This window comes from Carlito syrichta, unplaced genomic scaffold, assembly GCF_000164805.1.
Source record: "Carlito syrichta isolate Samal-C Ts95f unplaced genomic scaffold, Tarsius_syrichta-2.0.1 Scaffold315987, whole genome shotgun sequence".
NCBI lineage: Eukaryota > Metazoa > Chordata > Mammalia > Primates > Tarsiidae > Carlito > Carlito syrichta.
In genome coordinates this window covers 111356-125181 of record NW_007260083.1, presented here as the reverse complement: position 1 = coordinate 125181, position 13826 = coordinate 111356, and the positions used below count along the sequence as shown (strand labels likewise).

General features: G+C 53.6%; 2 protein-coding genes across 3 annotated transcripts in view; both read left to right on the top strand.

Annotated features, from left to right (window-relative positions):
* The window catches only part of CLIP3 (CAP-Gly domain containing linker protein 3), a 15521-nt gene extending 6811 nt beyond the window's left edge, over positions 1–8710 (top strand). The window contains exons 4-13 of the mRNA XM_021706776.1: positions 1–101; positions 473–591; positions 1404–1640; positions 4705–4840; positions 4978–5106; positions 5754–5897; positions 5966–6089; positions 6292–6356; positions 6741–6813; positions 7199–8710. The exon at positions 1–101 is cut by the window's left edge and continues 46 nt beyond it. Of these exons, the coding sequence (XP_021562451.1) occupies positions 1–101; positions 473–591; positions 1404–1640; positions 4705–4840; positions 4978–5106; positions 5754–5897; positions 5966–6089; positions 6292–6356; positions 6741–6813; positions 7199–7253 (1183 nt within the window). The 3' untranslated portion in view covers positions 7254–8710. The remainder of the gene's footprint in view (positions 102–472; positions 592–1403; positions 1641–4704; positions 4841–4977; positions 5107–5753; positions 5898–5965; positions 6090–6291; positions 6357–6740; positions 6814–7198) is intronic.
* Positions 8711–9148: 438 nt separating this feature from the next.
* ALKBH6 (alkB homolog 6) lies at positions 9149–12698 on the top strand. 2 transcript variants are annotated; one of them, XM_021706780.1, is made up of 6 exons: positions 9149–9179; positions 9994–10072; positions 10363–10431; positions 11821–11881; positions 12212–12363; positions 12620–12698. In XM_021706780.1, exons 2-6 carry the CDS (start codon positions 10019–10021, stop codon positions 12680–12682), a joined length of 399 nt encoding a protein of 132 aa, XP_021562455.1. In that variant the 5' UTR covers positions 9149–9179; positions 9994–10018; the 3' UTR covers positions 12683–12698. The 2 variants fall into 2 exon arrangements, with proteins under 2 accessions (XP_021562455.1, XP_021562454.1); XM_021706779.1 differs by lacking the exons at positions 9149–9179; positions 10363–10431 and having other exon boundaries at positions 10000–10072.
* Positions 12699–13826: the final 1128 nt, after the last annotated feature.

Here is a 13826-nt window from a genome sequence, read left to right as displayed (position 1 = left end):
CCTGCGCAGCCGCTGGACCAACATGAACGCGCTTCACTACGCGGCCTATTTCGACGTGCCCGACCTCGTGCGCGTTCTGCTGAAAGGCGCGAGGCCGCGCGGTGAGGAGGGCCTGGGCCGGGAGGGGGCGGGACCCACCGGAGGGAGGAGCACGCCCCAGAGTCGGGCCAACACCTGGATGAGGGAAGTGGAGTGATGGGGCCCAACCGAGACCTGGCCGGAAGGGGGGAGGGCGCTGGGATCCGAGGCTGGAAGCGGGAGGCATAGGAGACGGGGCTCAGTGGAACTCACAGCCCCAGAGAGGGGCGGGGCCTGGGTGGGGAGGGCGTGGTCAGGAAGTGAGGGTGTGGCTCTGGTGGGGGCGGGGCTGCATTAGAGGCTCTGGGGCCCACAGGTTAAGAGGAACTGGGAGGCAGGGAGGGCTAGTGTCCCTCGGGCACTCATCAGGGACCCTGGTCTCGCCCACTTCCAGTGGTGAACTCCACGTGCAGTGACTTCAACCACGGCTCAGCGCTGCACATTGCTGCCTCCAACCTGTGCCTGGGCGCTGCCAAGTGTTTGCTGGAGCATGGTGCCAACCCAGCGCTGAGGGTACTGCCACCCTGGCCCAGCCCCCATCCGCCTCCCTCCAGCGGGGCCCTGCAGAGGGGGGACTCCCAAACGTTACAGATACTATCTGTATATTCAACAAATGGAGTAGTAGCAGAAATTTACTTAGTGTTCATTATATGTCAGGTGAAGCCTATTACAAGCCCTGTTTTACAATGGGGAAACTGAGGCAGGGAGATTAAGGGGTTTACCCAGGGTTGTCCAGCAAGGAATATCATCTATTCCAATCCTGTCTGACCCCATGACAATGTGTAGACAACCGTTCAAGATCATGAGGAAAACAGAGTTAGGCCCTGTGTGAAGGAGACGGCTGGGCCCCCAACTCATCCTTACCAGATCCCACCCCCAATACCAGTTACTTGGCAGCGACCCAGGCGTGGATATCTTGTGCCCCTGAGACCCTACCTTTCCTCATTCCCCATTGACCCAGAGTTTGACCCCTGACCCTGACCCCAGGAGCCCACTCTCAGTGTTCATCCCCCCACAAGGCCCCATCACAGGCTCGGGGTCTCGAAGGTTGCCTCCCTGAGAGTGTGACTATAGCACTGAAGTGTGGCCCTCATTCCCTACTGGCTCCACCCCAGGCCTACCCTCAGTTACTTGATACACATCCCCAGCCTTCCCGAGTATGTGGTCTGCCCCTTCAGGCCCTGCCCCTTCTTCCCGTTTGGCCCGGGGTATGACCTGATCCCACCTGCACTTCACCCAGACCCTGGCTGCTAGGGCCGTGGCCCTCATAGGAGTGTGGCTCGTGCTGCTGAGTCCCTGACTCCTCTCTTCCCATTGGCCCTCAGAATCGAAAAGGACAGGTGCCAGCGGAGGTGGTCCCAGATCCTATGGACATGTCCCTGGACAAGGCAGAGGCTGCGCTGGTGGCCAAGGAGCTGCGAACGCTACTGGAGGAGGCTGTGCCACTGTCTTGCGCCCTCCCCAAGGTCACGCTACCCAACTATGACAACGTCCCAGGCAATCTCATGCTCAGCGCACTCGGCTTGCGCTTGGGAGACCGCGTGCTGCTGGATGGCCAGAAGGTCAGGGACTGGGGGAGTGTGGGGTGGGAGGTAGGACTCAGCCCCCTCATCCCTCAAAACTGGGTTTGTGGGCAGAGTGCAGACTCTCCCCTTCATCCGCCCACCCTCCCAGTTCGCACAGCGCCTTACTTATTTCATCTGACAGTGGGTGCTGCCTTTGAGTCTCACCCTGTGCTGAGCTCTTGGTCCAGGGGAGAAACGGACCTATCAACGTACAGTGACAGCCCTGAGCGATCATGGCTATAATGGGGTTGCACGAGCAGCATGATCAATACAGCTCTGTGCACCTGTGGCTCCCCGGGGTCTTGTGGTCCCCAGTCAGGCCCCACCTCCACTCTTTGAGTGGTCAGGACTTTGACCAGGAAAGTACAGGCCACAATGACGGGTATGATGGGGTTGTACCCAGCTTGAAGATGAGGAGTGAGCCAGAAGAAAAGAAGAGAAAGTGGTGTCAGGTGAGGGAGCAGGTGTAAAGGTCCAGAAGGCAGAGAGAATCGTCATTCATGCCGGCATTCCACCTCTCATTCATCTACCTGGTGTCCCTCTGACTCTGTGCTGGACCCAGTCTGTCCTTTGAGGGTGGTGTCCGCCCCGGCCCTGCCCTCATGGGCTCCAGCTGTAATGAAGGAGAGCCAGTAAAGCAAGCCCATGGTTTAGATCATTTCTGGTGGTAACAAGGGCTGTGAACACCATTAAATGCCTAGATTTAGGTAATCATCCCTGGCTGAGTGCAGGGGTGGTTTTAGCCAGAGTGTTCTGAGAAGCTTCTCTGAGGAAGTGATGTCCAAATGGAGATGGGAAAGGCGCATCTTGCAAAGATACAGAAACAGAGGAAGCAGCAGGTACAGAGACCCAGAGGTGGGAAGGTGCAGTGTGACAAGAGGGAGTTATCGGGAGGTAAGGGGGTGAGGTGGAGAGGTCAGCAGAAGCTGGATTACACCAGACCTGCAGACCACTGGAAGGAATTTGGATTTTGCTTCTTGTACAGTGAGAAACCATAAAAGTCCTAATCAAGAGTTTTGCTGGCCAGGTGCAGTGACTCACGCTTGTAATCCTAGCACTTTGGGAGGCTGAGGCAGAAGGATTGCTTGAGCCCCAGGAATTCAAGACCAGTCTGGATAATATAGCAAGACCCCAATCTCTACAAAAAATAAGTTAGCCAGGCATGGTGGTGCATGCCTGTAGTCACAGCTACTCAGGAGGCTGAGGTGGAACAGTTGTCTGATCCCAGAAAATTAGAGTTGAGGCTGCAGTGAGCCATGATAGTGCCATTGCACCCCAGCCTGGATGACAGTGAGACCTCAACTCAAAAAAAAAAAAAAAAAAAAATTTGCATGTATCAGCTCCATCTAGAAAGATTTCCATAGATAATCTAGTCAAATGCCCTGGACAATTTGGAAAGAAGGATGTGCTGACTATCCATGTTAAAGCCAAGAGGACTATAAGAGGTTTCAGGTGAAACCCTATGTCTAAAGACATGTAATACCAATCAGTGCCCCTCAGAGAAAGAGCATAGCACAGTGTTTATGAGCTCAGGCTCAGGGATTAATCAGGCAAATCTCAGCTTTGCCTGCTTTCCAGGTATGGGACCTGGGACTAATGATTTCACATCTCTGGGTATCAGTTTCTTAATCTGTAAGTGGAGGTAATAATAGTACATGTTAGGTCCAAATTAGTTCAAATTTGTAAGGCCTCTGGAACAGTCGGTGCATACTAAGTGTGTGCTAGGCACTGTTCTAATCCCACATCAGTGCTGCAAAATCAGCACTATTATATAGCTCATTTTAGAGACAAGGAACTGAAGCATGGAGAGGTGAGTGAGCCTCACAAAATTATAATAGCCACACTCACTAAAGGTTCACTGCAGCTAAGTAACTTTACTTGTACTAAAAGTGTTTACAAGCTGGGTGCGGTGGCTCATGCCTATGATCCCAGCTCTTTGGCAGGCAGAGGTAAGAGGATTGTCTGAGTCCAAGGGTTCAAGACCAACCTGGGCAACTTGGTGAGACCTCATCTCTACAGTAAAAAAGAAAAATTAGCCAGGCATGGTGGCGCATGCCTATAATTCCAGCTACTTGGAAGGCTGAGCTGGAAGGATTGCCTGAACCCAGCAGCTCAAGGCTGTGGTAGCCGTGAGCCTGCCACTGCACTCCAAACCTGGGTGACAGAGTGAGACTCTGACTCCAAAAAAAAAAAAGTTTCCACCAGACAACCACCCTGTGAGGTGGGTTGCTATCTCACATTTACATTCGTGGATGTAACTATAATAATAGCTAGCACTGGCTGATGGCTGATCCCTTATTTAGTACCAGGGCCTATTCAGAGGACCTTAATCTCTCCATGGCAGCCTGTCCAAAAGACCCTTCTGAGCTGGTGAGAAGGTTCTGTCTGTGCTTTCCAGTAAAGTAGCCACAAGCCACATGGGAATTGAGCACTTGATAATCGGCTAGTGTGATTGAGAAAGTGATGATTTTTTTTTTTTTTTGATTGGGAGTCTTACTGTCATCTAGGCTAGAGTACGGTGTCACAGTCACAACTTACTGCAGCCCCAATGGCCCAGGCTCAGGTGACCTTTCCACTTCAGCCTCCCAAGTAGCTGGGACTACAGGTGTGCATCACCACACCTAGCTAAGTTTTTAAATTTTATTTTAGAGACGAGGTCTTGATATGTTGCTTATGCTGGCCTCAAACTCATGGGTTCAAGCAAGCGTCCTGCCTCAGCCTCCCAAAGTGCCAGGGTTAAAGGCATTGGCCACCATGTCTATCCAGAAATGAATTTTTAAATTAGTTTAAATTGTCATATGTGACTAGTCACTATTCACTATACTGGACAGGGCAGTCCTATAGCAGTCCTCTGAGGTGGTTTTGATTGCTATTACCACTTCACAGATAAACAAATTGAGGCACAGAAACATTACATCATCTAGTCAGTAAGTGCTGATGTCTCATTTGAGATTTGAGCCCAGGGCTCCCTCGTCAAGCCCAAATTGCTGCCTGTGGGCCAGCGTTCCACCATGGCCTCCTAAGACCCCTTCCCAAGCCATATCCTCTCTTGTCTCCCCAGACGGGCACACTGCGGTTCTGCGGGACCACGGAGTTCGCCAGCGGCCAGTGGGTGGGCGTGGAGCTGGACGAACCCGAGGGCAAGAATGATGGCAGCGTTGGGGGTGTCCGGTACTTCATCTGCCCTCCCAAGCAGGGTCAGTTCCACCCGGGGCCTGACGGGGTGGGAATGGGAGGTCCTCTTAGCAATTCAGGTGCTGCTGACTGGATAGTAGGTGCTAGGGGCTAAGGGCAGAGGCCTGGACAACACCAAGCCCAGGCTCTGTCCCCCCAGGTCTCTTTGCCTCTGTGTCCAAGATCTCCAAGGCGGTGGATGCACCCCCTTCCTCTGTTACATCCACACCCCGCACTCCCCGGATGGACTTCTCTCGTGTCACTGGCAAAGGCCGCAGGGAACACAAAGGTCAGAGAGGGGAGTTCTGGGGGTGGGAAGAGCCGGTCTTGGGGATGTTCTGTGGGTAGTTCAGCTTCTGTGACTCGGTTTCTCCTCAGATCCAAACTCCAGTTTTAGAATGCAAGCTTTGAATTCCTGATTTCTGTGACTCAGTTTCTCCTTTGACTCAGTACTGGCTCCAGCTAGTTTTTAGTGGGTTCCCTGCCTTCTGTGACTTAGTTTCCCCTCAGGCCCAAAGGTTTTCCCCAGTTTTAGAGAAGAATCTATGGGGTTCCTGGCTTTTGTGACTTGATTTACTCTCAGACTCAATTCCCCTTCATTTTAAAAGGACAATTTTTGGTTCCTGACTTCTGATTCAGTTTTTCCTTTGGCTAATGTAGTCTCAGCTTTGAGAAAAGATTTTGGGGGTTTTCCAGGTTTTGTGACTCAGTTTCTGCTGAGGTCTAAAGCCCCCTCCTAGTTCTCTGGCATCTAGAATTCAGATTCCCTTCAAGCCAATCCCTCCACCCCCAACAATTCTGGGGAGGGCTCTGGAGTCCCTCTGACTGGAGCCAGAACAAGGTTTCTACCCTGGGGCTTTCCAGGTGGCATAGGGCCCCCAAAATTGGCATTCTTTTCTGGGGCCCCACCCTCTCTCCTTCCCCCTTTTACCTTAGGCAAGAAGAAGACCCCATCATCCCCATCTCTGGGCAGCCTGCAGCAGCGTGATGGGGCCAAGGCTGAGGTTGGAGACCAAGTCCTGGTTGCGGGTCAGAAGCAGGGAATTGTGCGCTTTTATGGGAAGACAGACTTTGCTCCAGGTGAGGATGGGGACTCTGGGCTGGGGACAGACAGGGCCTTGAGGCATCCTGACACCCTCCTACCGCAGGTTACTGGTATGGCATTGAGCTAGACCAGCCCACAGGCAAGCATGATGGCTCTGTCTTCGGCGTCCGGTACTTTACCTGCCCCCCACGGCATGGGGTCTTTGCGCCAGCATCCCGTATTCAGAGGTGAGCCCAAACTTCGACCCATGACCCAGGGTACCCCCCAGAGCCCTGGTCCCCCCTAGATGGTCTCTTCCTCCTGGACCAGCAGGACAGTGTGGATAGCCCTCACACCCAGCTCTTTCCTCATAGGCTCCTAGGGCTCAGCTCCCAGGCAGACCCTGGCCTGCTCTGGCTCTGACTTTTCCTACTCCTTGTGTCTCCCCAGGATTGGTGGATTCACTGATCCCCCGGGAGACAGTGTTGGAGCCAAAAAAGTGCACCAAGTGACAAGTGAGTTGAGGGGTGGAGTGTGGGGGGAATATGGTTCTGCGGATGGGGGGAAGGGTCGTGGTTCTCAGGGACATACTGGTGACAGTCTCCGGTGTTTGAGGACATGGAGCCCAGGAAAGTGATGAGACAGGATCCCAAAGAGGATAGGCGATATAAGGTATGAAGACATTAACGACAAGGCTCCTTGGGAACATGGGGTTGAGCAGATATTGGGAACAGCGGTGGTGATTAGGGGACATGGTGGGTATTATTGACAAGAGGTCCAGATGGGTACTGGGAATGTGGGGTCGAGGTAAGTATTGGAGACGTGGATAGGTATTAATGACAAGGAGAAAACAGGTGGGTCTGTCATCCCCTCACCTGAGACCCTGCCCTCCTCTTCAGTGACGCAGCCCAAACGCACCTTCACGACAGTCCGGACCCCAAAGGACATTGCATCAGAGAACTCTATCTCCAGGTGCGTGGCCAAGCCCTGTCCCCTCTCCTGTAGAATGTTCAGGGAGAGGCATCCACAAGACATTTGGACAAAGAAGTCGGTAGCTCTGGTTGGGGCTGGAAAGAGAGGTCAGGAAAACCTGTGACTAGTAAACATACCCAGAAACAATCTTTAGGATATAGGGCCCCACACTGAATTCTGGTGACTTTCACCTTCAGGGCTTCAGATGAAGGAAGCAGAACAACCTCTACCCACATAAGCCTAAGAAGGGCACAGCCAGAGAGGCAGGCAGAATCCAGAAAGGCCAAATCCCAAACACTGGAGGAGGAACTGGGGGTGGGTGGGAAAGATGTTGATGTTCCTGCACCCTACATCAATCAGGGTGTAACCCAGTTCTCCTTTCCAGGTTACTCTTCTGCTGCTGGTTTCCCTGGATGCTGAGGGCAGAGATGCAGTCTTAAGAGGCCCCAGATACCCGACAAAGAGACATAGAGTCCCCACTAGCAACTCCTGACACAGGAGCCCCCAAATCACCCTGAGTTAGAGATTCCCAGTAACACATCCAGAGTAGAGACCCCCATTAGCCAGCCCTCAATCACTGAGGCCCCATTATTAACAGATTCTCCCATAATAACTCCCCAATACAGACCCCATGTCACCCAGAAAGAGATTCCCTGAGTAGCACCTTCAGGCTAGTCCCTGTCCCCAACCCCTCAGAGCAGACCTCCCAATTAACAGATTTCCACATCACCCCAAATGTGGTGACCCTCTCCATATAATGCTCCACAACAGAACATTCTTGAGTCACTTATCACTGGATCAGAAGCTCCCCATTAACAAAGACCACCCCCCCAAGCCCTCTTGAAAATAAACGTAAGTCATACCTCCAGAGTAACAGATATTCATGTCACTATCCCCTGTTTAACATCAGTCCCCTCGAGATGTCGTGACCCCATGGTCACCCTGGAGCCCTTACACCAACATCCCAATCAGAGACTTCCTCCATCAACAAAAACCCTTTATTTTACTCCTCAAGAAGAGACCCACCGTAACCAGCCCACTGTCACCTCTAATTTACAGACACCAAAACAGTCCTGGAAATGCTAATTACAGGACCCCTGAGTCTTCCTACCTTCTGCACCCTCAAGAAACCCCCAGTGCCTTGTATGAAGCCCACCCCACATAGCCCACAGCCCCTGTGCTGGCTGGGCTCCCAGAAAATTCTCTATTTTTTAAGTAATGACTTCCCCCTTTGGGGGACCCCAAAATTTGGAGGCCCCATTCTGGGACTCTGGGGATCCCAAACTCCTCTGTGCTCTCGAGTCCTATAGCTCCTAGAAGACCCAAGGCCCTAATTCCTGGGAACCCCAAATCATGGAATCCCCAAATCCCCAGGGAATCCCAAATCTGAAAATCCAGTCCCAAGCCCCCAAGAAACCCAATGATGAGGTCCTTGTGCCTGGGATGGAGGAGACTGCAGTCAGTATATGCATTCCAGGCTCCCGGGGCACCTCAAGCCCTATTCACAGGCACCAGGAGACCCCAAACAGGAATTCCCATCCTTGGAAACAAGAGGACTTCAATGCCCCGAGTCCGTGGATCTCAAGACAGCCAAATTCCAAGAGCCCAAGTCCCAAGGGAACCCCAAATCCTAAAGCCTCCATCTTTAACACGGGAGGCCCCGAAGGGATCCCAAATCCTGGAGTCCCTATTTCAATCTACGTTCTAATCACTGGCCCCAAAGGACCTCACAGCACCTGGGCCAGACCAACAGCCGGAGGGAGAACCTGAAGGCCCAAGAGGTCCAGGGCGGACCTGGGGCCCTGACCACCAATGACAGCTCACGACTGCCCCTTCACTGCATGTCCCCAAACTCAGCATGACTCCTGTCCTCTTCAATAAAGACGTTTCTATGGCCCTTCGGTGTCAGGTCATTATTTGGGGGTTTCGGCCCTGCCTTTGTTCCTTTGCTGGAGCAGGGTGAGAGAGGAAGTCCCTCCTTCAGTCTTGCCTCCCCGCAGCATGGGCACAGGATGGCGTAGCCTGCGGCAAGCCCCCTCGAGTCCTTCCCGCGGCGGTCAGGACTGCCGCTCCTGTCTGGAACCCCTCCGCCGTTGGACGGGGTCGGTTCTGGAGTTCCGATTGGTGGGTGCCAGATGAAGCCCGCCCCCTTCCCCCGCCAATGGCTCAGGGGCCATGAGGGGCAGCCTATCCCTGAGCTAGAATGGAGGCGAACGCTGAGTGGGAGCGCTGATTGGACCGAGGACGGGCCCTAAGGCCTCTGAGCGTTCCCATTGGCCTGAGGACTTGCGTCAGTAATATGGGACGGAAGTGGCTGGGAGGGGAATGGGGGGGGATGTTGAAGTTGGAAGGGACACTGGTGGACGGTCAGTTTCGGGGGTGGCCAGGGGCAGAGAGGGGTGTGAAGAGGGCTGAGAGTGGGGATCAGGGAAGTTCAGAGTGGAAGTCCGAGGAGGTTCAGAGCGTGGAGCCCTAAGAGACTCAGAGTGAGGGTTTCAGGGAGGGACGCTTTGAGAGGAGTCAGGCTTGGGGCTAAAGGTCCCAGGATGCTGGAGCGAAGAGGAGATGCTCGCGAGAGAAATCTGAAGGGGTGCAGAGTCGGGGGACCCGAGGAATCTGAGAGTGGACATGTCTGAGGAGGCTCAGATTTGGGGTTCAAGGGTGCTCAGAATGGGGATTTGAGAGGACTTGACGCCCGAGGGTCCAAGGGGTCCCTGAGTGTCGTTAGAAAGCCGGGCTCATGGTTGCGGGTCTGAAGTGGGGTCTCAAATTAAGGTGTTCAAAGGGGCTCTGGAATGCTCTCCTGGGGGCTATGTGTCTTTTTGAGAAAGGCTCCCTATGTGAAGTCAGAGCATGTTTTTTGTGAGAGAGCTGCTGGTCTGACCCAGGTGCTGTGAGGTCCTTTGGGGCCAGTGACCAGAACATAGATTGAAATAGGGGCTCCAGGATTTGCCCCTGAAGACAAATGTGTGGTTTGGTGGGCCCTTGAAGTTTTGGAGGAATATTTTGTGCTCATTGTGTCCAGGCAGGGAGCCCGGGAACTTGCTTTGTAGCTTCAGAGATGCCGAGGACTCAGGTTTTAGAGACCAAGTGAGTTTCGCAAGAGGGCTGAGGTGAGGTTCTGGCCTGTGATGGGGTGAAAGGCTTAGTGACTGCAGCGTGCCCTTCCCTCCCCCACAGGATTGGGTGCAAGGAATTGGTGTCGATGGAGGAGCAGGACGTCAGGGTCCCAGCCCTGGAACCATTCAGAGTGGAACAGGTTGTCAGAACTGGCGGTGCAGAGGGTGGAGGTGGAGACTAGAGGGTGGGAGCAGGGGTGGAATAGGCAGGTGTCAGTGGGTTTGTGGGTTGGGACCGCCTCCTCCCTCCAAATTTATTCTTATCATCAGTCCAGCCTTATCCCCAACCTCACCCCAAATGGGCATTGGTTCCTCAACTTTAGATCCTACTCTGTCTAAGGACATCGTGAGCCTTTCTTCGGAGGGAGTGGGTGCTCTTTGATGATAAGGGTCAAAGGCCACAGCTTCCGGGGGGGTCTCTCTATCCTAGGCACCACCTGTAATCTACTATGTCCCTGACTTCATCTCCAAGGAAGAGGAGGAGTATTTACTTCGACAGGTGACCCCAGTGACCCTCTGGTCTGTTTTCCCCTTCTTCCCATATCCCTCCCCAACCCGTGGCCCTGTATGAGAACCCCCAAGGCTGCAGTGAAGAGACCCTGGCAGAAAGGAGAGTGTCACACAGCACCCATCCCCCACCCTTCCTGTTTCTCAGGATCTGCAAGGAAATATCAGAAAGAGATTTTTCTGGGAGGCTTAGAAGAAACCAAATTGATTCCTACACAGGAGGTGTTTATTATGAAGCTTAGTCTCCCTGTACTGAGATAGCCCAGTCCAGCCTTTAAAATGACAATGCTATTGAGATCAGCTTCCTCCTGCAGGAATAGCCCAGTGCAACCCAGAGTCTCAGGAACAAGTTACAAAGCTCATACTCCCTATACCAAGATAGCTCAATCCTGCTAGCTTAGAGAAAAAAAGGAAGTCATAAACATAAGCTGAGATAACCCAGTTCAGATCCTTGAGACCGGGGAATGAAGAATTTAGTGTTCAGATCTCTGTGCTGAGATAGCCCAGGAATCAGAATGTTGCAGGGTAAAGCCTTCCCTATGCTAAAAGAGCTCAGCATAGACCCAGAGTCTTAGAAACAAGGTTACCTAGAGCATGAGAGATGCTTAGGTGGCCCAGTCCATATTCTGTTCTCAAAGTTTGGGGAATTTACAAAGCTCAGAGTCCCTGCAGCACTTTGCAGCCCCAGAGCCTTAGTTACAGAGCACAAGTACTCCCTGTGCTGGAGTAGTCCACTCCAACTTGAGTCCCAGGAACAAGTTAGCTACAGAACACAGACTTTTGTGCTGAGATAGCCCCTTCCAGACTTTTGGATTCTTAGGGTTGAAATTTTTATATATTATAGAATGCTTGCACAGAAATAGCTCAGTCCTGCCCATAACCATGAAGGGAATAGGAGATTATCAACTGGAGTATAGACTTCTTGGACTGCAATAGCCCATTTTAGAACATGAGGATTTTAGCAGTGGAAGATTTTCAAAGTACTTTGTTGTACTGAGATAGCCCAACTTAGTGTACTCACTCCCTCAGGCAACAGCAACAAGGAGGTTCCAGAATTCAGCCCAGGAATCAGGAAATTAGAGTACAGGCTATTTGCTGAGCTGAAAGAGCCCAGTCCAGCCCCAGAACTCTGAGTAGATTCAGACCATGACTGTAAAGCCCTGGTTCCTTTCCTCAACTCTGGTAGACATAGGTGGGCTTTTGGGCCAAATGCCTCTCCAATAAAGAAGGCAAACAAGTCTTTGGAACACAGTATCCAAAGAATGATCCCACAATGAGATGGCCCATTTCCACCCCAGGTAAAGGCCTCGATGTTGACCTGGGTGGGAGAATCTGTAAAGGGGTGGTCTTGGAAGAGGACTGACCTCTTTTCCCCTCCTAGGTTTTTAATGCCCCAAAGCCAAAATGGACCCAGCTCTCTGGGAGAAAGTTACAGAACTGGGGTAAGTGTCCCTGGTTGGGGGCACGGGTGATTCTGGGATATGGACTGGAGCAGGAGGCTCCGATCCAATAGTCTGAAAACATTGAGGAAGTCCCTGAGGGCCAGGAGGATTCTGCCTCCTGAAGGGTTAGGGATTTCCTGATGAGTTGGGAGTATCTGAAAGGGTCTAGTGGTCTGGAGAAGTTAGAAAATCTTTGAAGGGTCCAGTGGCAATCTCCAAAGGATCATGGGAGTTCCTGAGGGGGTCAGGGTGCTTCCAATCTCTGGGATATCCCTAATGGGGGCTCCAGGTACCATGGGGGAGCCCTCAGGACCCTACTGCCCTCTCCAGGTGGACTACCCCATCCCCGGGGGATGGTTCCTGAGCGGCTGCCTCCATGGCTCCAGCGCTACGTGGACAAAGTGTCTGACCTCAGCCTTTTTGGGGGTCTCCCAGCTAACCATGTCCTTGTGAACCAGTACCTACCTGGAGAGGGCATCATGGTAACCACACATCTTTGCCCTGACCCCCATGGCCACTGCCTCCCCTCAGACTACTGAGCCATCGTGGGACAGGGCATCATGTTTACCCACCCTCATCAAGTAGCCGCATACCCCAAGCAGGCACTCGCTTCCTTGTCCCCAGCCTGGGGCCCCCCCTTTATCACAGGGTGGGGGGAGTGTGGACGCCTGCCCAGCCGAGCCCTGGTCCCCATTCCCAGCCCCACGAGGATGGCCCACTCTACTACCCGACTGTCAGCACCATCAGCCTGGGCTCCCACACCGTCCTGGACTTTTACGAGCCACGGCAGCTGGAGGATGACAACCCTACAGAACAGGTGGGCCCTGAGATGCGATCCCAACCACTCGGGGGCGCCCTGCCATCACATCCTCCAAGATGACTTGATCCCACCTGCCTTCAGCCTACTCCTGACACCCTCCCAGACACCTTCCTCTGTCCCTTGTGGGGTACACCCACTTCCTCCCAGATACCCACCCCTTCTGCTTCAGGGTCCTCTGCATACCATGATTTCCACAGGCGCCCCAATACTCCTACCTACTGAATGGATGCCTCTGACACCCCACAGACGCCCTGGCCCCACGTGTCAGTGTTTCAGCTGCCCAACGTCCACATGTGCCCCATGCAGGGCTACCCAGCCTCCGACAGACACTCTGATATCCTCAGATACTCCACCGTCATTCTCTCATGGGTGCCCCAACATCCTCCCAGATGCTCTAACTCTGACTCTAACACTGACATTCTGCCACTCCAGTAATGTGATCTCTGGTGCAGGATACCCCCAGATTCTCCTTGGCCCCTCAACTCATGATTTGCAGCTCAGGGACCCCCGACAAACCCTGACAGTACCTTCTCTGAGTGATGCATTTCTGACATCTCCATAGTCACAGAAACCCCTGGACACCCTGGCCCGCTCCTCCTTGGGGCTCCCTCTTAAACCCTACATGTTCCTGGATACCCCGACACTCCCTCCTACTCTGCTGGTGTTCTCTAGCATCCTGGTGTCCTCGGGTGCACTCGCTCCCTGTGACGTCACTCCCTCTGACCTCTGTCTCGCTCTGTCCCCACCTGGTCCTGCGTCAGCCATGCCCTCTCGCCCAGCTCTGCCCGGTGCTGGAAACCGTCCCAGCCCCGGCTCATCAGAGATCCTGGCTGCAGCTTCCACATTGCCTGACCGCTTGACGGCCCATCTGCAGCCTAGTTCCTGCCTCCTCCTGAGGGACTGCAGACCCCTTGCCCTCCCTTCCAGCAGCCTCACTCGGGGACCCGCCATTCTCACTCCTCAACCACCAAAGCCTCTGCCTCTAGGAGCACGCCGGCTCCCCGCCTTTGCCCCTAGAGAACAGTTGTGTCCCCTGATCCCCGAGGCCTGTCGACCCCGCGCCCTCTCCCCGGCTTCTGGAGACCCGCTGACCATCAGCCCGCCCTTGCAGCCCCGCCCCCCGCC